Source organism: Takifugu flavidus, chromosome 15, assembly GCF_003711565.1.
Source record: "Takifugu flavidus isolate HTHZ2018 chromosome 15, ASM371156v2, whole genome shotgun sequence".
In the NCBI taxonomy this organism is placed as follows: Eukaryota; Metazoa; Chordata; class Actinopteri; order Tetraodontiformes; family Tetraodontidae; genus Takifugu; species Takifugu flavidus.
In genome coordinates, this window is record NC_079534.1 from 5,647,944 (window position 1) to 5,672,411 (window position 24,468).

The window sequence follows — 24,468 nt, forward strand, 5'->3', positions numbered from 1 at the left end:
CGATCTCCGGTCTGGACGATCAGCCGATCTCCGGTCTGGAATCAGCCGATCTCCGGTCTGGAATCAGCTGATCTCTGGACTGGACGATCAGCTGATCTCCGGTCTGGACGATCAGCCGATCTCCGGACTGGACGATCAGCCGATCTCCGGTCTGGACGATCAGCCGATCTCCGGTCTGGACGATCAGCCGATCTCCGGACTGGACGATCAGCCGATCTCCGGACTGGACGATCAGCCGATCTCCGGACTGGACCATCAGCCGATCTCCGGTCTGGACCATCAGCCGATCTCCGGTCTGGACGATCAGCCGATCTCCGGACTGGACGATCAGCCGATCTCCGGTCTGGACGATCAGCCGATCTCCGGTCTGGACGATCAGCCGATCTCCGGTCTGGACGATCAGCCGATCTCCGGACTGGACGATCAGCCGATCTCCGGACTGGACGATCAGCGATCTCCGGTCTGGAATCAGCCGATCTCCGGTCTGGACGATCAGCCGATCTCCGGACTGGACGATCAGCCGATCTCCGGACTGGACCATCAGCCGATCTCCGGTCTGGACCATCAGCCGATCTCCGGTCTGGACGATCAGCCGATCTCCGGTCTGGACGATCAGCCGATCTCCGGACTGGATGATCAGCTGATCTCCGGTCTGGACGATCAGCTGATCTCCGGACTGGACGATCAGCCGATCTCCGGTCTGGAACATCAGCCGATCTCGGTCTGGACGATCAGCCGATCTCCGGTCTGGACGATCAGCTGATCTCTGGACTGGACGATCAGCCGATCTCCGGTCTGGACGATCAGCCGATCTCCGGTCTGGACGATCAGCTGTCTGTAACCTTCCAAAGATCAGATCAGGGTGAACTCCAACTTCAGTTTTCAACATTTTATTGGGGTCTACACTTATAGAGGATGGATGAGACCAACGTGATGATCTGAAAAGCTTTTCTTAACCAGGAAAACCACAAAGATGGAAGATACCTGATGTTTTTGGGGACTATCCCAGCCAGCTGCAGATGGGTGCAGCTCTGACTGAACCCCCTTAAAAACTCAATAAGCAGCGTTTGAGAAGAGGAAGGTTACCGGTGAAGTGCTCGGTGAACTCCTGCTCCAACTTGTTGGCTCTATCAAAGGTCTTCTTGCCCTGCTCATCTGTCAGCCGCTTGTTCATCTCCCTGGACAAGAGCGTCAGGTCAGATGTGGCTAGCGGAGTGCAGCGGGCTGCTGGGGGCAACACTCACATGATGTTCTCCACACACTTGGGTTTAATGAAGACGGCGATGGGATGCAGCTGGGCCAGCTGGAGTCTTTTGATGGCGTTTCCAGAGACATCCAGGATGCAGTGTTTGCCCTGAACAGACCCACAAGAGCTTTACTTTAGAACGGAGCTGTCAACAACCGCGGTTCAGGCCCGCTGCTTTAAAACGGCGTGCCCAAAAGCACTACGGTAACGTGCTGCAGCCACACGGCCTCATCGGACAATGGTGGTGTCACAGGAGAGGAAAGACTTGGACAAGTCCTGGACCCAGACGGCAGGAGAGTCCTACTGCTGGAATGATTGTGGGGGACATTTGAGGGGTCACTCAGGTAGACGTCTGGACCCCAGGATGAACGCACCTTTTCAGCCACCTCCCGCACCGATTGGACGCTGGTTCCATACAGGTGGCCGTTGTACTGTCCTGCCTCGATAAAGTGGTGCTCCTGGATGTCCTTCTCCATCTGCTCTCGGGATGCAACAAAGTGATAGTCTCTGCCGTCCACCTCATAGTCTCTCTTGGGCCGGGTGGTGTCTGCAGTAGGATTTGGGAGATCAAGTCTGATCTGAAACAATGTTGGAGTTGGAGCTTCTACCAGCACTTACGTGGGACACAAGAGCCAAACTTGTCAGGGAACTCTGAGATGAGGTCATCGTTGATGCGGTCCTTCATGGGGCCGAGGATGATGACCGGTCGTGTGTAGGTCACTAGCAGAGGAGATGAGCTTTTAACACTTTGCTAACCCGCTCCTGATTCCAGATGCAGGAACCTCCTTTTGTGCAGGAAATCTACACGTGCAGTTTTTAAAAGCTGAGGAATTTAAAGAGACCGATTTTAAACTGACCTTCCTGCTGGACAACAGGTTCGTATGACAGAACATACTCGTCCTGTCCACCTACGTCCCCCAGTGAGACAAAGACAAGGAGAGCAGTTAATACAGCAGCATGAGGACATTTTGGATGTGATGGGTGAGGGACAAAGACAGGAAGAATGTGGGTGCAGACAGTTTAAAGGAGAGGAGAGGAGTGGCTAACGTTAGCATGGCTAAGGCCGACTGGGACTTACGGTAGCTACTTTCACTATCGCTGGCATTAGAGGTCACATGTTCTGCAATCACAACAAAACACAGCGTCACAACGTTCTGCTACAACACTGTCCAATAAGGTCCAGGACCTCCGTCATTCATCCTGAACTGAGCTGGACGGATCAAGAGGAAACATCGGAGCTTCATGTGTGTCCAACTGCTGGAGGTCAGCAGGTGTGGACCTGAAACAGGACCGATCCTTATTTCTGTCATCTGAAACTAGTTTTCTGGAGCTCAGTTTGCTTCATCACAACACTGATTCTGTCAGGTGGCCTCACTGAAGCTCTGAAGAACATCACACCCTGGAAGAATGAGGTGAACATGCTCAGCAGTGACATGAACCTGAATCAGGTCCTCCACCAAAAACATCAGAGGATCGCGAGGAGACTGACAGGAGGAGAGAAAGAAAAGCAAATGACAGCAGGAGGTGGAACTCTGCGTCTCCAGCAGGAGCTGCCTTCAGCTGCTCTTTCATCATGAAATTTGACTGAAGGTGTCTGAATCTGCTTTCGTTGCAGTGGTCTGAATGTTCAGGAGACAATCTGATGGAGAAGTGATGCTGGAACTGAAGGTGCAGCCTGCTGGAGGCTAAGTGACTGATGGGAACTGGGACTTACTGTGGCCTTTGGACACCGTGTCGTCACTGTTGTCCTGAAGTGAGCAGAGCCGAGACGAGGAGAAACAACCAAAAACACAAAATTACAGAGTGACAACAACAGAGAGAGAGCAGAGAGGCTGAGGCATCGTGAGGTGGCAAAGGGAGACCGGGGGGGGGGGATCGTTTTGGTTTGACCCAACTATCCCAATCACTGTTTGGGCCAAACTCTGGCACCGTGATTTCTGGTGCATTTGCTTTACGACCACCAGCTGAGCTCTCTTTCTGTCGCTGACCAATCACATCTCAGACAGGCAAACCTCAGACCCCGCCTCCAGGCTATGCTAGTACTTACGGTCGACATCGCTGGTCTCTTGATCACTCGCCTCTCTGCTCTTGTAGAACGGAAACTTTCGGGAAAACACGTTCTTTTTATGCTAGGAGGAGGAGGAGGAGGAGGAGGGGTGTGATGGAGTCAAAAATGTCTGATGCAGGTTCTGACAAAACGACACCTGACCTGGGACAGAACTGAAGCCTCAGACCAAATCAGGGGTGGGGGTTAAAACAGGGTTGTCGTGGGTAACGGCTGTTGTGTTCAAGAGGAAAGGACAAAAGGATTTTTGTACTAAACAAGTCTGAACTGACACATTTCTTCAGAGAGTGGCGTGGAGGCCTTCACTCTCCGTCCACAGCAAAGATAGGGGATCTCCTGGTCAGCGGGGGGGCGAGTACAGGAAGTTAGCATGCAGACAACATGGAGAGACAAGCTGCAGCCAACATAACAGCGGTTGGAATCATGGCGTCAGAGGTCAGCGCGACTGCCTCTAGGCCTCACACGCCGCTGTCTGTCTGTGTGGGAGTTCCCCCGGGTGCTCCAGGTTCCCCCGGGTGCTCCAGGTTCCCCCGGGTGCTCCAGGTTCCCCCAGGTTCCCCCGGGTGCTCCAGGTTCCCCTGGGTGCTCCAGGTTCCCCCAGGTTCCCCCGGGTGCTCCAGGTTCCCCCGGGTGCTCCAGGTTCCCCTGGGTGCTCCAGGTTCCCCCAGGTTCCCCCGGGTGCTCCAGGTTCCCCCAGGTTCCCCCGGGTGCTCCAGGTTCCCCCGGGTGCTCCAGGTTCCCCCAGGTTCCCCCGGGTGCTCCAGGTTCCCCCGGGTGCTCCAGGTTCCCCTGGGTGCTCCAGGTTCCCCGGGTGCTCCAGGTTCCCCCAGGTTCCCCCGGGTGCTCCAGGTTCCCCCGGTGCTCCAGGTTCCCCCGGGTGCTCCAGGGTGCTCCAGGTTCCCCTGGGTGCTCCAGGTTCCCCCAGGTTCCCCCGGGTGCTCCAGGTTCCCCCGGGTGCTCCAGGTTCCCCTGGGTGCTCCAGGTTCCCCCAGGTTCCCCCGGGTGCTCCAGGTTCCCCCAGGTTCCCCCGGGTGCTCCAGGTTCCCCCGGGTGCTCCAGGTTCCCCCAGGTTCCCCCGGGTGCTCCAGGTTCCCCCGGGTGCTCCAGGTTCCCCTGGGTGCTCCAGGTTCCCCCGGGTGCTCCAGGTTCCCCCAGGACCAACAGCTTACTGGTTAAGTTGGTTCCGTTTGCCCACAGAGGCAGCTCACTGGTGCACACCCTCTTCCAGACCTGTCAAAGTCCTGGACCTGACCAACAGGTGACGGAGCCACGTGTTGCTACCAGGAAAATGCTTCATTTACAAATGTGTTAAATTCCATTCAACATTTCCATCAGACTTCGCTTCAGATGTCTCTTCATGCTGTCAAGGTGATTTTACAGAATTTAGCAGCAGGGGGTCACAGGTCACATGCTGCGGTGTTGTCAGTACCAGGCAGACAGAAAGGTCAGTGGTGATGATGATGATGATGGTGAGGATGAGGAGGAAGGTCAGCAGGCATTAGTGTGACCGGATGGGGGAGCCATGCATCCGTCTGCCACAGGTTAGGGATGGGGGTGGGGGGGCAGCGGGAGCGGGGGCGGGGGCGGGAGCGGGGGCGTTGCGTTGCGTTGACGTGGGTTAAATGGACACGACTTAAAGGAGGCGGGAGTTTGTGCTGCGGTTTGACTGCCGAGATCAACAAAAACATGCTTGTTAGCTGCTCTCGTACAAAAAGACGCCCATCATGCCTTCGGCAGCTCCAGCTCCCATCACGTCGGGCTTCGTCTGGACAGCTGGACAACAACTTGATGCTAAATGCTAACTGACGTGCTAACCCTGCCTGTCCTGACGTATGTGGGGTGCTGCCCGGGAACGGCAGAGCCACTCGCTGTTCCTTTAAAGCACTTTTCAAATTTGCTTTATCTTAAAAGAAAGGTAAAACCCTAAAAATAATCAAAATAAGAGTTGAAAATTCAATATTTCCTTATGAAATTAAAACTTATTTACAATATTTTGGGTTGATTGTGGAGCCGATGGAGACCTGCCTGAGGAAGAGCCCTTATCTTAAGTGCAAAAGCTCATTTACTTTGCAGACTTCCATGAGGGCACTGTTGCCGTGGTTACCAAAAGCTTTCCTCTCTTCAGAATGTCTCCTTTAAAGGAAAGTTTCTATACATCCAATAAGCAGGTCTCTTTGTTTCTCCACCTGTAGAAGTATAAAGTGGGACTATGGGACCAAATGGGCTGATGCTACCTGGTTAGCATGCTTCCTGAAGCAGGTACATGTTTATTAAATGAGGAAGCTGTGAGAACGGCTAACCCTAACCCTGACTCTGGTGGCATCCTGAGAACGTGAAGAGTTGTAGAAGTGTACTCACCCCTCTGACTCGAGATTTGGCATTAAACTTCACCGTCTTCAATCGCGCTCGCTCTTTTTTCTCCACCCTGAGGACAGACAGAAGAATGAGTAAAGGTTTCAGCATGGCCACTGGACATCTGCTGCGTTAGCATCAGCTAACAACGTGTTAGCTGATGCTAACAACGTGCTCTTTCTTTTGTATCTTGTGAATTTTAACACTGACGGAGTTGTTGAATCATCTGCACACCAACGCCGGCTTTGGCCGCTCTGAAAGGTCCTCATGAACCTACCAAAGGACCCTGAATCCTGTGTGGGACCAGTAGAACTTTGGTCCGTGTGTGGATCCATCAGTGGGTGGATGGAAGTCTGGGAATGTCTGGGAGTGTGAGTGTGTGTGTGTGAGTGAGTGTGTGAGTGAGTGTGTGTGTGAGTGTGTGTGTGTGTGTGTGTGTGTGTGAGTGTGTGTGTGTGTCTGAGTGTGTGTGTGAGTGTGTGAGTGAGTGTGTGTGTGTGTGTGTGTGTGTGTGAGTGAGTGTGTGTGAGTGTGTGTGTGTGGTGAGTGTGTGGTTGTGTGAGTGGGTGTGTGTTTGTGAGTGTCTGTGTGTGTGTGTGTGCTGGTGTGTGAGTGGTGTGTTGTGTGTGTGTGTGTGGGCGTGTGTGTGTGAGTGTGTTTGTGTGTGAGTGTTGTGTGGTGTGTGTGAGTTGTGTGTGCGTGTGTGTGAGTGTGTGTGTGAGTGTGTGTGGTGTGTGAGTTGTGTGTGTGCGTGAGTGTGTGGTGAGTGGTGTAGAGTGTGTGTGGAGTGTCTGGTGTGTGTGTGTGAGTGTCTGTGTGTGTGTGTGAGTGTGTGAGTGTCTGTGTGAGTGTGTGTGTGCGTGTGTGTGTGAGTGTGTGAGTGAGTGAGACACTGACCGCCTCTTGCTGGGGATCACCCCCACCTCCTCCTCCCCCCTGGCCCCAGCTGCCTGGCCTGCCACCACTCGTCATCAGAGGCGTTGACCACATGCAGGATGTTCCCAAACCTAAAATTGAGTCCCTGGCTCGGCAGCCCAGAATCTCTGCTCTTGTCATAGTCAAAAAGAGCTCTGCAACACAGAACCCAACAGATCCTGTAACGTCTCATCACATGGAGATGTGGAGGATCCTGCTGCCTGGAAGCGTACCGGACATAAAGTGACCTCTTCTGGTTCATCCTCAGTGATCCAGAACCAGAGCTGATGCTGCTGTTCATCATCTGCTCTCGCAGGTCGTGGATCTTTGCCTCAAAGCGACTGTACTCTGCACAACAATCAACAAGGGCTTCACCTGTAGGAGGCTGTGACAGCCCAGATCTTAGCTTCTGTCCTACCTAACCCTAACCCCACCTAACCCTAACCCCCCTAACCCTGAACCCTAACCGTACAACCCTAACCTCTAACCCTAACCCCCCTAACCCTAAACCCTAACCCCCCTAACCCTAAACCCTAACCCTACCGTACCTAACCTAACCTAACCCTAACCCTAACCCCCCTAACCCTAACCGCCCTAACCCTAACCCTAACCCCCCTAACCCTAACCGTACCTAACCCTAACCTCTAACCCTAACCCCCCTAACCCTAACCCCCCTAACCCTAAACCCTAACCGTACCTAACCCTAACCTCTAACCCTACCTAACCCCCCTAACCCTAAACCCTAAACCCTAACCCCCCTAACCCTAACCCTAACCCTAACCGTACCTAACCCTAACCCCTAACCCCCCTAACCCTAACCCCCCTAACCCTAACCCTAACCCCACCTAACCTAACCCCCCTAACCCTAAACCCTAACCCTAACCGTACCGAACCCTAACCTCTAACCCTACCTAACCCTAACCCCCCTAACCCTAACCAACCGCCCTAACCCTAAACCCTAACCCCCCTAACCCTAACCCTAACCCTAAACCCTAACCCCCCTAACCCTGAACCCTAACCCCCTAACCCTAACCCTAACCCACTCAGAAGGTCCTGGTGCTGCAGGTTCTACAGTAAACAGGAGTTTCCTGCTGCCACCAGAGCTGCCGACTGGTTAGGGTTAGGGTTAGGGGTTGGGTCAGGGGTAGGGTTTAGGGTTAGCAGCCAACGCTGGCGTCCCTTCTGAGGGACGGTGGCTTTAACTCCAGGGTTAATTATCCATCATCTTCCTATTCCTAATTCAGAATTATATTGTTGTGATGTCAGAGTTGTGGCTCACCAGCCTCCTTCATAGCGCTGGAGGTGGACTCACAAGGTCTCAGCTTATTATCTTCTATCGTATTTATGAGGGTTCAGATTTGGTGCGTTTTATTTTATTTGGGTTATTTTAATTGTTTTCTGGTTCCGAGATGATTTAAAAAGTTCTTCTGAGGTAATAAAATAAAAAGAAATGGCAGCTGATAAAAATAAACTAATGTGTTACTATTGATAAAAAACAGGTTCATGGCAAACGTGAGGGAAGATTATGGGATGGAATTTGGCCCCCTTATGTTACTGGCACCTTATTTAATAATGGCAGTAATACGAGGCCGCTAACACTAATAGAGGAAAGAGCCAACCAGATTGTTGACCATCTTCTTTAGAGATGACTCAAATGAGCTATTTTAATGAATGTGGGATGCTCAAAACATCCCAGAATTCATCATTGGTCCTGTTTAAAGGGAGAAGCAGAGCTCTTCAAGAAGAGATCCAAACTTAGTGAGAAGCTCAGAGGAGATTTGACCTCAAGCTCTTCTGTTAAAAGTCAAGACGGGACTTTAACGATGCTGCCTTGCTAGTTGGATAGCGACGGGCGCTTGGTTGTTGTGGCTGTATCGGGTGTGAAAAGTGCCGTGTATCATCTTTAAAATAAAGATAAAAGCTCTTTTCTGTCCCGTTTTCTGATGCATGAACCCAAATCTCAGTCTCACCCTCAGGTCTGTACTGTGCCATGATGGTCACAGTCGTCCCGGCGTTCTTCAAGGCAGCAGCGGCCTGCTCGTGTGTGGCGTTGTGGAGGTCCACGCCATTCACCTGAAGCAACACAGGAGAGAGTCAATAAAGCAACCCAACCCTGGCCCAACCCTGACCCAACCTGGCCCAACCTGACCCAACCCTGGCCCAACCCTGACCCAACCCTGACCCTAACCCACCCTGGCCCAACCCTGACCCAACCCTGCCCTTCCCTAACCCAACCCTGGCCCAACCCTGACCCAACCCTGGCCCTAACCCAACCCTGGCCCAACCCTGGCCCAACCCTGACCCAACCCTGGCCCACCCTGACCCAACCCTGGCCCTAACCCAACCCTGGCCCAACCCTGACCCAACCCTGGCCCTAACCCAACCCTGGCCCTAACCCAACCCTGGCCCAACCCTGACCCAACCCTGCCCTAACCCAACCCTGGCCCTAACCCAACCCTGGCCCAACCCTGACCCAACCCTGGCCCAACCCTGACCCAACCCTGACCCAACCCTGACCCTAACCCAACCCTGGCCCAACCCTGACCCAACCCTGGCCAACCTGACCCAACCCTGGCCCAACCCTGACCCAACCCTGGCCCAACCCTGACCCAACCCTGGCCCAACCCTGACCCAACCCTGACCCAACCCGACCCTAACCCAACCCTGGCCCAACCCTGACCCAACCCTGGCCCTAACCCAACCCTGGCCCAACCCTGACCCAACCCTGGCCCTAACCCAACCCTGGCCCAACCCTGGCCCAACCCTGACCCAACCCTGGCCCAACCCTGACCCAACCCTGGCCCTAACCCAACCCTGGCCCAACCCTGACCCAACCCTGGCCCTAACCCAACCCTGACCCAACCTGGCCCAACCCTGACCCAACCCTGGCCCAACCTGGCCCAACCCTGACCCTAACCCAACCCTGGCCCAATCCTAACCCAACCCTGGCCCAACCCTGACCCAACCCTAACCCTAACCCAACCCTGACCCAACCCTGACCCTAACCCAACCTGGCCCAATCCTAACCCAACCCTGACCCAACCCTAACCAACCCTGACCCAACCCTAACCAACCCTGACCCAACCCTAACCCTAACCCAACCCTGACCCAACCCTAACCCTAACCCAACCCTAACCCTAACCCAACCCTGCCCAATCCTAACCCAACCCTGACCAACCCTGACCCTAACCCAACCCTGGCCCAACCCTGACCCAACCCTGGCCCAACCCTGACCCTAACCCAACCCTGGCCCAATCCTAACCCAACCCTGACCCAACCCTAACCCAACCTGGCCCAACCCTGACCCAACCCTAACCCTAACCCAACCCTGACCCAACCCTGACCCTAACCCAACCCTGACCCAACCCTGACCCTAACCCAACCCTGACCCTAACCCAGCGCTTCTCAAATAGGGGGGGCGCGGTGCGATGCCAGGGGGGGCGCGTGTGACCCCGGAGAACATGTTTTTTGTTTATTTTGCCGTACTAGAATAAAGTGTAATTGCACATCCCGCGCGCACACACCACAGAGCAAGAGATAGGAAGTGCAGTGAACAAACCACCAAGAGACAGCATGAAAAAATACTTAACAGTGATGAAAAGAAAGGCGGAGAGAGACGGAGATAATGAGACATACGAAAGTCTCCCGAAAGCTCAGACGAGGAAATATGACGAAGCCTTTATAGCGCTTGGCTTCACTGCGACTACGGTGGGAGACGAGGAAAGACCGGTGTGTTTCCTGTGTCTAAAAATGTTGGCAGGACAGCATGGAGCCAAATAAATGAAGGCGTCACTTAAAGACATTACACCCCAGGCACGCTGATAACCCTAACCCTGGTTAACCCTAACCCTGGTTAACCCTAGCACTAACCCTAACCCTGGTTAACCCTAACCCTAACCCTGGTTAACCCTAACACTAACCCTGGTTAACCCTAACCCTGGTTAACCCTAGCACTAACCCTAACCCTGGTTAACCCTAACCCTAACCCTGGTTAACCCTAACACTAACCCTGGTTAACCCTAACCCTGGTTAACCCTAGCACTAACCCTAACCCTGGTTAACCCTAACCCTAACCCTGGTTAACCCTAACCCTGGTTAACCCTAACCCTCACTTAAAGACATGACACCCCAGTCACGCTGATCAGCCGCTTGAGTTTTTTTGCCGAATATTGGCAACAATCATCCTGCTTTGGTCTATATTTCTTTCTTTTTTTGTTTTCTTTAATATTAATAAGGATACAATGTTATGCAGAGGTGTACTTATAACAATTTCATAGACAAATGATACTAATTATAGTCACGGCCGGGGGGGGCGCAAAATGTTTTCTTCTTCCTAGGGGGGGCGTAACAGAAAATAATTGAGAAGCACTGCCCTAACCCAACCCTGGCCCAATCCTGACCCAACCCTGACCCTAACCCAACCCTGGCCCAACCCTGACCCTAACCCAACCCTGGCCCAACCATGACCCTAACCCAACCCTAACCCAATCCTGACCCTAACCAACCCTAACCCAATCCTGACCCTAACCCAATCCTGACCCTAACCCAATCCTGACCCTAACCCACCCTAACCCAATCCTGACCCTAACCCAACCCTAACCCAATCCTGACCCTAACCCAATCCTGACCCTAACCCAACCCTGACCCAACCCTAACCTAACCCTGACCCTAACCCAACCCTAACCCAACCCTAACCTAACCCTAACCCAACCCTGACCCTAACCCCTGACCCTCCCTCTAATCTACTGGTGCTGATTCTCATGTTCTGTCCTTAAGTCCATCATCAAATCATCATCTTTATCCACACAGAGCATCTCCCATGTCTACATACAGCTTTAGCCATCTCACAAGAAATAAAAGATAACGTGAGCAGACTCACACAGGTTCCACCAGCCAGCATAGCTGGATGTGTGTTAGTTCCCATTTTAACTGACATCAAGTTGAGACTCAGGAAATGTTAGGGTAGGGTTGGGTTAGGGTAGGGTTAGGGCTGGCTCTGCTGTCCAGGGTTAGGGCAGGGTTTGGGGATTAGGGTTGGCTCTGCTGTCCAGGGTTAGGGTTAGGGTAAGAGGGTTAGGGTTGGCTCTGCTGTCCAGGGGTAGGGTTAGGGTTTAGAGTTGGTTAGGGTTAGGGTTGGCTCTGCTGTCTAGGGGGTCTAACTGGCACCAGCCTGTCTCCCGTCCAGCTGCACAACTATTTTGCTGGTAAATCCAAATACAGTGATCCCTCGTTTATCGCGGGAGTTACGTTCCAAAAGTAACATGCGAAAAGTGAAATCCGCGAAGTAGCAACTTTATTTTTTTTAATTATTTTACAATGCAATACTGAACAGTAGAATGAAACCAAACATCAAAACCTGTTTTAAAGACCAAACTTTGTTTAAAACAATCATTTTAATCTAGTAATACAAGGTTGGAAACATTGTCACTCGCGTATTTCCCAGTCCCAGCTGAGCCTCTTCGTCCTGACTCCGCGCCGCTGGAGCGTCTGTTTCTACTGAAGGCGCAGGAGTCTTTCTCCGAGAGAAGAACATTGTTATGGGGAGTTGTTGGCGCTCTTTCTTTTTCTGAGCAAGAAGATTTTTATAAACGGATATGCCACCTTCGATTATATTTGAGAACTGCAATGAACGACTCGCAAAAAAAATCCGCGAAGCAGCGAAGCCGCGAAAGATGAACCGCGATATAGCAAGGGATCACTGTAAATGATTAAATGAATCGAGGTCAAACTAATCATAATCTTTCCTAATAAATAAAATACAACTTTTGTATACAGGTGAATCACACCAGTGCTGATATTCAGCACAACAATAGATGTTATTACTATGTTATTACAGTGGTGGCTCCACCCACCCCCATCCAGCATCTGTCTTTGTATTTAGGAGGAAAATTATAAATTCACAGAATTGATGTGAACGTTTTTTAAATGGATATAGAATTGTGTGTGTGTGTGGGTGTGTGGGGGTGTATGTGTGTGTGTATACTTACTGACACCAGCCTGTCTCCTTTTCTCAGCTCGCCACTCAGGTCAGCTGGTCCTCCCGCCAGGATGAAGGATATGAAAATGCCCTCACCGTCCTCCCCACCCACGATGTTGAAGCCTAACCCTGTGGCCCCTCTTTGCAGCACAACCCTCCTGGGCTCCCTGCCAGAACAAAACGGCATCAGTCGTCCTTCCATCGTGTGTCACAAACATCATTTCCTCATGTTTGGGTCCTCACCGTGCAGCATCAGCTTCTTCATGCGTGCTCTTGGGGGTTGAAGAAAAGCACCCTGAAGGGGGCGGTGGCGGTAGGGGCTGACTCAGGAAGTTGGAGGGGCTGATATGGTTCTCTGCTTTCTGAGAATATGCTGCAACAGACAGATCCGAGGATCCACAAACACAACAGACATGCCTTTCATTCTAACAGGAAGGTGTTGACACGTTGATTAAATCTACGCTCGAGTGGTCACGGGACGCTAAAGGAGGATTCCGATCAAATTTTTCTGGCTTATGAGATTCTGAAGGCAGCTCAGGGGACCCACCCGGCTGCTGGTCATTGAGACAAAAGCTTGAGTGTGCAGGGGGCTCACAAAAGCCCGAGGTCCACTATCCCACAGCTCAGAAGAGGAAAGTACAAGTCAGCACTGTCTGGGCTGAGGGGCTGCTGCGGCCCTCGACACAGGCCCTTGTAGAAACACTTTGAAGGCCCCCTCAATCCAAACACCAGGCCTCCCAATGAGGAAGCAGAGTCTGTGCAACCGAGGAGGGCTCTCTAATTTCTGAAGGTCAGGTGGCCAAAATTATTGAAAAGCCTCCATTTGGCAAGGTATGAGGAATGAATAAAAGCCCTGCCAGAGTTCCTCAAGGCTCTGGATGTTGTAGGGCTGTCGACATCCATTTCCAATATAGCGTGGGCAACAGGGACAGAGACTGGTAAACAGGGGTGGTGGTCAGCACAGCTGATTAGAACCCAAAATCATGGTCCTCAGACAGAAAGGAGAGGTGAGATCCTGCCTCAAGTGGAGAGGTTTGAATATCTCAGGATCTTGTTCACACATGAGGGGCCAGTGGAGATTAGGGTTAGTAGGATTAGGGTTAGGGTTAGTAGGGTCAGGGTTAGTAGTTTGGTGCATCGATGCAGCATCAGCAGTGATGCAGACCTGGCATGGGCCTACTGTGGTAAAGCTAAGCCAAGGCAAGGTCAAGTTTGCCCAGTCGTGAGCTGGGAGTAGCGACCAGTAGAACGTGATCCTGACGAGGTTTTCCGGGCACGTACCAAAAGGAACCCAGAGAAAAGAGCATGGAAACGCTGGTAATAAGGTATATTAGGGTATATATGGTATATAAGGTATATTAGGGTATATAAGGTATATGAGGTATATTAGGGTATATGAGGTATATTAGGGTATATACAGTATATTAGGGTATATAAGGTATATTAGGGTATATTAGGTATATTGGGGTATATAAGGTATATTAGGGTATATAAGGTATATTAGGGTATATGAGGTATATTAGGGTATATGAGGTATACAGTGATCCCTCGTTTATCGCGGGAGTTACGTTCCAAAAATAACACGCGAAAAGTGAAATCCGTGAAGTAGTCAGCTTTATTTTTTTTTATTATTTTACAATGCAATACTGAACTATAGAATGAAACCAAAAATCAAAACCTGTTTTAAAGCCCAAAATTTGTTTAAAACAATAATTTTAATATAGTAATACAAGGTTGGAAACATTGTCACTCGCGTATTTCCCAGTCCCAGCTGAGCCTCTTCGTCCTGACTCCGCTCTGCTGGAGCGTCTGTTTCTACTGAAGGCGCAGGAGTCTTTCTCCCAGAGAAGAACATTGTTATGGGGAGTTGTTGGCGCTCTTTCTTTTTCTGAGCAAGAAGATTTATATAAACGGATATGCCACCTTCGATTATATTTGAGAACTGCAATGAACGACTCGCAAAAAAAATCCGTGAAGCAGCGAAGCCGTGAAAGATGAAACGCGATATAGCGAGGGATCACTGTACTGGGGTATATTAGGTATATTGGGGTATATAAGGTATATTAGGGTATATAAGGTATATTAGGGTATATGAGGTATATTAGGGTATATACAGTATATTAGGGTATATAAGGTATATTAGGGTATATTAGGTATATTGGGGTATATTAGGGTATATTAGGTATATTAGGGTATATAAGGTATATTAGGGTATATGAGGTATATTAGGATATATACAGTATATTAGGGTATATAGGTATATTAGGGTATATAAGGTATATTAGGGTATATAAGATTTTTTAGGGTATATTAGGTATATTGGGGTATATAAGGTATATTAGCGTATATAAGGTATATTAGGGTATATGAGGTATATTAGGGTATATAAGGTATATTAGGGTATATAAGGTATATTAGGTAATACCCTTAGGCATTGCATACCTGGTCATCTCCCAACCAGCTCACATTCTATCACTAGCAGCAGCACAAGAGACACGTTTAGAAGGTTTTAGAGGTCAAACCTCCAACTGAGCTGCAACCAGAACAACATTCTGGGGGAACTCCTCAGGCTGTTGGGAGTCTGAAGGTGGAAAGCTCCAAATGTCAGCAGTGAAACGCTGGAGGAGCAGTACTCACAGCTGGTGATTTCAGGCGCAGGAAAGCTGTCATTCATGAAGACGTTGTTGGGTTTTGCTACCTTCAAGTACACAACGTCAGTGGTGTTCTTCAAGGCTGTGACAGCATGTTCGTGACTCACCTCCTCCAGGCAGGAGTTGTTCACCTGGACAGAAGACAGCAATGTTTCCAGCAACAAGGACACAGAAATGTTCAAAAGAGTCATACTTCATTCTTTTGACTAGTTGTATACATTCTGTCAATAATGAGCTCATTTAATTGAGAAAACATGTAAGAGAAATTTGTTTTGCCAAGATCTGACTTACGGCGAACAGTTTGTCTCCAATCTGCAGGCGCCCGTCTTTATGAGCAGCTCCTCCTTCAATAATCTTGGTGACATAGATGCTGTTGTCACCCGGGATGTGCTGGTTTCCTACTCCACCTGCTATACTAAAACCCAACCCTGGACCAGGACCAGGGTCAGACAGGCATTGACAAGGACCAACACAACAACACTAAATTAGCATTAGCAATGACCTTGGGAATTGATGTATTTGTCTGATTTATGTATCTATGTATATTATAACCAGGAGATAGTTCCCTGCATGCTACTCTGTGGGTGGCCCTAAAGCACTTTTGAATCTATGGCGTGGTGTCAGGTCAGTACCTTTGGGTCCTTTAACCAGTTTGATCTCCACCACTCTGTCACATGCAGCTTTCCTCCTACGGATGTAGAGGTGGACCACTGAGCCTGCCTCCTTCAGGGCCTCCACAGCTCGGCTGTGGGTCACGTCTCTTACATCCAGTTCATTCACTCTGAGGATAACATCATTAACCCTGAAACACAGAAGTCCCGTCTTCATTTGCAGCCTGAAATGTTGGATTGGTTGGCATTAGGCCTACTATAGCTTTCAGGGTGCCGTCTATAGGTCTGAGCTCATCAGCATCTTCTTCTGTGTCTCCCATTAGCACAACATAGACCTGACTACAGCCGCACCACCCAAATTTCATAAAATGCAAGAAAAAAATAAACATAAGCCGCATTTGACAATAAGCTGCAGGTGATGAGATCTTTATGGTCCAAAGGAAGATGATTTTAAATGTTTAATTACTAAACACAACAGTAGCACAGCTGTAACAGCAGAAAAATGAGATGACATAGCGGCTTTTTGCCAAACACAGCAGCAAACTGACATTACAGTAACACGCCGTTAAGACAATAACGAGCCTACCAGCTGTAGATCGTTAGCCGTTAACTTAAAAGCTGCATCGTCAGCATTTCTTCGTGTGTTATCCATGACGAGGGTGTGGACATGAAGCGCAAAAAGACTGTTGAGAACGCGATTAAACTCGCGTCTCTTCAACCTGTCTTACTCTGGCGTTGCTCGAGCGCCCCCCGGTGGCCGCTCCGTCGTAAATATCCATTCAAATGCACTTATCCAGGTGGGCGATTGAGGAAGTCATAAAAATCCATAAATAAGCTGCATTGCTCTACAAGCCGCAGGCGTCAAAGAGTGGGGGGGGGAATGAGCGGCTAATAGTGCAGAATTTGCTCTCCTCTTGTTGCTTAATGTTGTCTTTGACCTGAACAGATACTTGAGCCACCCGATCCTCTTGGTGAGCATCAGCAGCTGGGTCAGGTGTGTCCGTTGCTGCATTATAAATGCAACCCCGAGGCAGAGCCACTTGGTTCTAGCCCTAACCCTAACCCTAACCCTTTAAATGAGTGACACACAAAAGCAGTCTCACCTGAGCCGGCCGTCCTGGGCAGCTGCTCCTCCAGGGATGACTTTTGTGATGAAGATGCTGGGGTCTTCACCAATATGAGGGTTGTCTGTGCCTCCTGCAATGCTGAATCCCAGTCCCGAGTTACCCTGAAAACCATCACATGAATACAAGACACAGATTGTCCCTAATTAATAAAAAAAATAAAAATTACTGCCACAAATAAAGCCCCTGCGGTCATTAAAAACAAGGAGAATATTTACTCAGGATAATAGTGAGCAGGATCAGGTTAATACCTATTTTGTTAGTAGCGATAAACGGATCATACCCTTTCTAACGTGATGTCCTCGTACTCATAATCGGCCTCCGCCCCGTTGACCTGCGTAAACACAATGTCAGTTTATAATTTGCTAGAATTCAGTGAACCGGCAGCTGATTACCTGGAATGTTCTGTGTATAATGAACTGAAGCACCACAGAAATTGAGTCCTCCTGACCTTAGTTTAGCTTCTTTAAATCAATGTTGGCCTTCAAAACACCAAGAAAAGGGTTAAGGTAACCCTAACCCTAACCCTAACCCTAACCCTAAGCAACTTGGGGTTGTTTTGGTGGTCTAAGGACAGAGGAGGTCACGACTGTGTAGCTTATAAAGGCCTGTGAGGCACAAATGTTTGTGATTTTGATTTAAAATCTGAAATAGCACCTTTGTGGAATCATTTAATAGCAAAGAGCCTAGTGTAGGTGTGATGTGCAGTGTGACAGAGGGGTTTAGACACAAGCTCTCCCTCAAAGTCAACATGAATCCAGTGGAAGTCACTCACATATGGAGGCGTGTCCAGACCATCCGTGTTGACCACCACAGGGGGGGGGTTGGCCTGAAGAGAGAAGATGTGTCAGGGTCAGAAGGGGCTCGGAGGCATAAGCCTCAGCCATTTAGCCAGACTCTTCTAACACTGTATTTGATCTAGCCTTCCTCATTCCTTCACAGCTACCATCTTCTTGAAATGTTGGGCCTTCACTTCCAGATGGGATCATGAACCAAACTACACAAATACACCGAGATGAAGAAGGAAAAAATGAAAACAAAAAAGAAACCTGCAACATTCGAGGGATGACAGTGGACTCAACAGCAACTGGCGATACTGGGATGACAGGAATTATGGGAGAGGAGGGTGGGGTGACCTCAGCCTGCCAAACAATGTTGAGGGGTCAAAGGTTAGACAAGTACAAAGCAATGATGAACAAGATGAATGGACAGGAGGATGGAGGCTCACTTGTTTGCCTGTCTGTTGTTATTTTATGTGTGTAGGACAGGGCAATAGTGGGGCAGCTGAGCACCCCCATCCTGTTTCTACTTTTAGCAAAGTCTTCTTTGAGAAGATTTAACCCACACTCTGATCTTCAGGTGTCCATCAACTTTGTTTGATCAGATAATGTTGATAAGAAAGGTCACAGTCTACCATAAAAATTCCTTACTGTTAAAAAAGAACCCAAGCGTGGCGATAAGGAGGTCATCAACACACTTACGTCAACCCTAACCCCAACCCCAACCCTAACCCTAACCCTAAGAGAAGGTGAAGCTGCTCAAACAAAGAGCTGATAGCTTTCAAACGGGCCTTATGGTTGGGCCCCAGCAGATGTGGTCTATGGAAAACCAACAGCAGCTAAAAACAGCATACAGGCATTGATCACATTGATCCAGCAGACCTACTTTTGGAAACCGGTCCTAGTATCCAGACTACAGAATAAAGCCAATGCTCCCCAACACCGTGGAGTCACACGGTTCTCACCCCCCCTCCAGACCAGGCTGAAAACAACCCTCCACAGAAGTGGTTCAGCAATCGTCATCAGAGATGAGAACAGAGTCAAGACGGAGTGAAGAGAACAAACTGCTGCTCGTCTGAATCAATATTGTCTTAGGGTTAGGGTTAAGGGTTAGGGTTAGGGTTAAGGGTTAGGGTTAAGGGTTAGGGTTAGGGTTAGGGTTAGGGTTAGGGTTAAGGGTTAGGGTTAAGGGTTAGAGTTAAGGGTTAGAGTTAGGGTTAAGGGTTAAGGGTTAAGGGTTAGGGTTAGGGTTAAGGGTAGGGTTAAGGGTTAGGGTTAGGTTAGGGTTAGGGTTAGGGTTAGGTTAGGGTTAGGGTTAGAGGTTAGGGGTCCTGTGATACTTTAAATGGTTTACTCTGTAACTGCCTGTCTTCCAAACACATTCTAGTAGCATCATTTCTGAGCCTTTTAAGTGAAATCTCCAGCTTTCTGTGATACGAACCTTTTCCAAACACACCACCTTCAGCCTGCCTATGGCCCTGAATAAATCAGCACCTTCTAAACTCCAGATACTGTTACAAGTACCTCATTAAAAGAGAACGGTACCCAGGGTATCTGTGGCTGCCTCAGTGTGGGGCAGCTGCCCACAACTTTGGCAGTGCTCTTGGTAGGACTCTTCTTAACGCTGTCCCGCAGGTTAAGGAAGCGGCTACGAGCCCGGCAAGATGCTGGCACAGTGCAGGTAGTAAATCTGGACAGAGAAGCCTGAACTTTAGCACGAGTTAGCTGCTCCTGACCACGTTGCTCGATGGCTCGCTGCATGTGTAGGGGCTGAAAGTTGGCAACGGACTCCTGCAGGTTTATGTCCAGGCTTTTGTTGCTGCCGTTCATCGTGCATTTGAACCCCTTTTGTGAATAATGCGTCGTCATCTTCTTCGTGCAGATTCCCAATTAGGAAGGAGGCAGGAAAATAAATGTTTGAGGTGTCAGAAAGAAAAGATCCAAACTCAGTCCCGATCCTCAGGTTCCACAAGCAGAAGCCGTTTCTTCCTCTCTGCAGCTTCAGTTTCTCTGCTCTTCACTCATTCAGGAGTTTCATTGAGCTTTGCATGTCATGGTGGGGGGTGGGGGCGGGGCCTCTCACACCACATAAATAATCAATGTGCCCCCAGATTCAGACACCGACCTCACATAGAACATGCCACCAACTACTAGCTCTCATGAATTCTCCACACCACAAATCATTAGAAGGCCAAAAACCTTTCTGTCTTTTATATTTGGGTATTTGGTTATGGGATCGATCTGCTCAGTTTAAATGTGTGTATCACCTGTTCACACATTACAGTTATTGGCCATGAATCTGGCAACATGGAGCCTCAAAGAGTAGAAACATTAGTCAAGAATGAGGGGAAGAATAACAACTACAAAATAAAAATGGAATATTTAAAATAAAGACTTGAGCCACTGTAAAGTTTTTACAGCACTAAGACATTTGACACAACAGTCGAATCTGAAGCCATGTGTCTGTTCTCTGCTACTCTGGAAGCATTCATCTTCAGATGTGCATCATTCTGTGCAGGCCGTAGAAATCTGTAAGGCCTTGACTGGTTCTCCTGGTGCTATCTCACAGGTGTTTCATGTCTCCTGAGACTTTTACGTTTCATAGACTCATGATGGATGCCTTCCTCCTTCCTCCTTTTTAGTATTAATTGGACTCTATAATCATTTGGTCGTTTAGACTGTGTTATGAAGCCATCAGAGAAGATTGTGTTCACTCGGTGGTATAAAAGAGCGCTAGTGGAATAAGTCTGGAGGAGATCTTCACCATCAGGACCACGAGACCTCCCGCGGACAAGCTGCAGCGTCCCATTGATGCCTGACTGTTCTCTCCAATAAACATCTCTTCAAACCAGGTCGGTGTCTGTGAAGATTCCTTCCTCATCAACACATCTTGGTTACCATCAGAAGACGTTCACCACACAACCCTTTAAAATATTTAGACTAGCGAAACATGCAACCTTGAAGGTCAAACATTTTCCAGTTATATCAAAGATTAGATGGAACAAAAATGTGTTTTAAACAGCACAAAAAGACTGAAATAATTATATTAAATATGAAGGTATGATATGGAAACCTGAAAAAGTGAGGACTTCAGAATTCTGGAGTAAATGGAGAAGAACGGAAAAATAGCAGAGAGGAATACAAACAAACCAAGTCGTGGAAGCCACCAAACTAACTACCAGCACCAGTAACGACACCCAGACCAGTACAGCCAATGACAGACCAGTACTGCCAATGACAGACCAGTACAGCCAATGACGGACCAGTACAGCCAATGACGGACCAGTACAGCCAATGACGGACCAGTACAGCCAATGACAGAGCAGTACTGCCAATGACAGACCACTACAGCCAATGACAGACCAGTACAGCCAATGACAGAGCAGTACTGCCAATTATGTCACTGCCGCCGAGTCCACAGGGGATGAGGAGGCATCTGCACTCATCATCACATCATCTGTCATGAGACTAATGCGTTATTCTCCAACAGGCCCACACGGAAACATGTCAGCCGTGCGCATCAGATGCCGGGAGGTTGCTAGGCAACCGTGGGAAAGGCAAGTGCTTTGCAGAGGCTGTTAACAACATGCGGTTTGTCATCAGGTTAAAAATTCTGGATCCTGAACGCAACACGATGCCTCCACGTGACGTAATCCTGATCAGAAAATGACGCAGCTCCTTTCGACTCCACTCACAGATGAATCATGTTGCAGCACCGTCTTGTACCTCCTCACCTCTATACAATGGAGGTGAACCTACCAGGAGGCGCAGGTGCAGCTTCTTGGTTCTCCTCAGGGTTCCCATGATGCGCCGGCCCATCTTCTTAGCATACCACACAGAGTTCAGCATGCTAGTCCAGCAGCTGGGGCAGAGCCATGCCCTCCCTGTCTCCTCTTCTGCTGTCACCTTCTTCCTGCTTCTTTAGGCTGCGTGGATGCCGAGCAGACAACAGGAGCGGCTGTTGAACCCCCAACACACCCTTCACACACACCTCCTGCTCCTCTAAGATACAAGCAATTTGCTGATGGAGGTGAACAGCTGCTACCTCCAGAGAGCAGAGCGACTCAAAAGCTGCGTCAGAACAGCAGCCCTCCCACAGAAAAAGAGAGGGAGGGGAAGAGCGGTGAGATAATAAGAGGAGATGGAGAGAGCGCTACGAGGGGACAGGAAAAGGTGGGAAAGGAAGATGCAGGAGAGAGGGAGAGACAGAAAGAGAGGACAGAGGGTGGAATGGGGGAGAAGGGGGAGAAAGAAGAAAGGAGGAGGCAGAAGATCACGATTACTGTTGTTATTTGCAAGCTGGTCTTCTTCACTTCTGTGATGTGGCTGCCACTGCTCACAGGAAGGGTTTGTTTGACAGCTCTGGAGTGGCTTCGCTCCCTCGTTAGCAGACGGATGATTTAGGTCAGCCTCTAACAGTAATGACCCTTTGGCAGCATCCTCAGCTCTTCTCTTCCTTCTCCACCCTTTTCTCTTCCTACATTTAGATTCAATTGTATCTTGGTTAAACTTATTCAATCCCGGAGCTGATGGGGCTTTAGGGCATGTTACTATAATCTATAATCGTAACTGTTCTAGAATGTTCCTGCCGGACTGGACCTTTCATTCATGGAGTCATCTGATTGGACACTAGTCCAAAAAAGCCCTAACCTCAAACCCTAACCCTCTAACCCTAACCCTAAGGCTTAACCCTAACCTCTAACCCTAACCTCTAACCCTAACCTCTAACCCTAACCTCTAACCTAACCTCTAACCCTAACCCTAAGGCTTAACCCTAACCTCTAACCCTAACCTCTAACCCTAACCTCTAACCCTAACCCTAATCTCTAACCCTCTAACCCTAACCCTCTAACCCTAACCCTCTAACCCTAACCCTAACCTTGAACCCTAACCCTCTAACCCTAACCCTAAGGCTTAACCCTAACCTCTAACCCTCTAACCCTAACCCTCTAACCCTAACCTCTAACCCTAACCTCTAACCCTAACCCTCGAACCCTAACCTCTAACCCTAACCGTCTAACGCTAACCCTCTAACCCTAACCCTCTAACCCTAACCTCTAACCCTAACCGTCTAACCCTAACCCTCTAACCCTAACCTCTAACCCTAACCTTAACCCTAACCTCTAACCTCTAACCATCTAACCCTAACCTCTAACCCTAACCCTAACCTCTAACTCTAACCCTAACCTCTAACCCTAACCTCTAACCCTAACCTCTAAACCTAACCTCTAACCTAACCTCTAACCCTAACCTCTAACTCTAACCCTAACCCAGGCATGGGCAAACTAAGGCCCGGGGGCCACATGCGGCCCGTTAAACGTTTTATTCCGGCCCGCCAAACTTGAAAAATTAAATGAATAAACCTTGTTAAATTTTCACTTCAATTCTGGTGTTTTCCCACTAGAAAAAAGACAGTCAGGAGGAGAGTGATGGTGATATCCTGAAGGATAACAGAACTTTCAGTGCTTTAAAATAGAAATGGTTATTAATTTTTTTTAAAAAGGCACATTTTATTCATTTGATTTTAAGTGTTTTAAGACTCATTCCAAAGTCAGATATTTTGTTGTAATGCTTCTCTTCATTTTCATTTGAAATTAAAGCACATGTTTTCTCCATATCCCAAGATGTGTATTTTTTCTCCAATGAGGTGAGGTTACCAAAGCACTCCATCCATCCATCTGCTCCTGGTCCGGCCCCTTTGTCAAATGTTAGAACCCATTGTGGCCCACGAATCAAAATGTTTGCCCACCCCTGCCCTAACCTCTAACCCTAACCTCTAACCCTAACCTCTAACTCTAACCTCTAACCTCAACCCTAACCTCTAACCCTCTAACCCTAACCTCAGAGTAACTGCACACAGAAGCACTAAGATCTTTCAGACATTTCAGACATCGCATGAACGCCGACTTCACCGATCAAATGTCATCAGTGGACAAGCGAACATGATGAGTGAGTCTGCGTTACCATGGCAAAGGGGCGGAGAAGACATGACGTATTACCTGGACAGGGGGAAAGGGGTTTGAGGAGCAGGAGGGAAGGGGGCTGTCATCTCCATAGTGACAGAGGGAAGAAGATGAAGGAGAGGAGAGATCCAGGAAGTGCTGTTCTAATGCTGAAGACCAGTCCAAAAACACCTCCTGAAGGAGGAGACAGAGGAGCCAGATATGACAACAAAAAGAGGAGAGAAGGTGAAAGGAGGAGATAAGAATTAGGCGGAAGAAACTAAAATAACATTAAGGAGGAGAAATAGAGGAGGAGCAGGCACACGGCACGAAGCTGGTGGCAGAGAGGAAGGCGATACTTAAGAGGAGGGAAAACAAAGCCAGGAGGAGACACCGAGGAAGACACAGGAGGTATAAAAGTGTACTTTAGAGGCAGAATATAAAAGGGAAAGAGTCGATGTCGGAGATGTCAGTGAAGAAGTGATGGAGAGGAGAGATGAAGCTCGGCACCCACTGCTGGATATGAGTACTGAACAGAACTGCATTAAATCAGACAAAATGTGTAATTTTATCATTCAAAGGGGTTTTCCTGCATAGAGATTTTGATGGCGGCTGCCAAATTCCCAAGTACCAGCAGTTCTCAACTGAAAAATCCATCGAGCATCCCTGTCGGAATCTGTCATCTCGTTCATACACAACTGTAGTTGCATGCAGCCGCCACGAGTGGCGCTGTGTCGGGGTTTGCACCGGTTTAATGGCGGTTTAAATGCAACAAAAATGGTTATTATTGATTACTATTATAGTGT

At 49.1% G+C, this 24,468-nt stretch overlaps 1 protein-coding gene and 1 long non-coding RNA gene across 2 annotated transcripts in view; both read right to left on the reverse strand.

Moving 5' to 3' along the window:
* Positions 1-24,468, reverse strand: part of LOC130538339 (disks large homolog 1-like) — a 37,114-nt gene that overhangs the window by 1,592 nt on the left and 11,054 nt on the right. The window contains 23 exon segments of the mRNA XM_057055752.1: positions 1,087-1,178; positions 1,245-1,354; positions 1,621-1,793; positions 1,865-1,966; positions 2,104-2,154; positions 2,325-2,366; positions 3,294-3,375; positions 5,670-5,736; positions 6,561-6,594; positions 6,597-6,733; positions 6,812-6,926; positions 8,549-8,651; positions 12,566-12,722; positions 12,799-12,928; positions 15,193-15,253; positions 15,314-15,337; positions 15,498-15,634; positions 15,839-16,008; positions 16,921-17,045; positions 17,225-17,275; positions 17,717-17,770; positions 17,991-18,083; positions 23,720-23,857. Of these exon segments, the coding sequence (XP_056911732.1) occupies positions 1,087-1,178; positions 1,245-1,354; positions 1,621-1,793; positions 1,865-1,966; positions 2,104-2,154; positions 2,325-2,366; positions 3,294-3,375; positions 5,670-5,736; positions 6,561-6,594; positions 6,597-6,733; positions 6,812-6,926; positions 8,549-8,651; positions 12,566-12,722; positions 12,799-12,928; positions 15,193-15,253; positions 15,314-15,337; positions 15,498-15,634; positions 15,839-16,008; positions 16,921-17,045; positions 17,225-17,275; positions 17,717-17,770; positions 17,991-18,083; positions 23,720-23,857 (2,248 nt within the window).
* Positions 21,734-23,713, reverse strand: LOC130538343 (uncharacterized). Its single transcript, XR_008953848.1, has 3 exons — positions 23,555-23,713; positions 22,896-22,920; positions 21,734-22,384 (listed from the first exon to the last, which is right to left on the reverse strand). It is a non-coding gene; the product is annotated as an uncharacterized LOC130538343 (long non-coding RNA).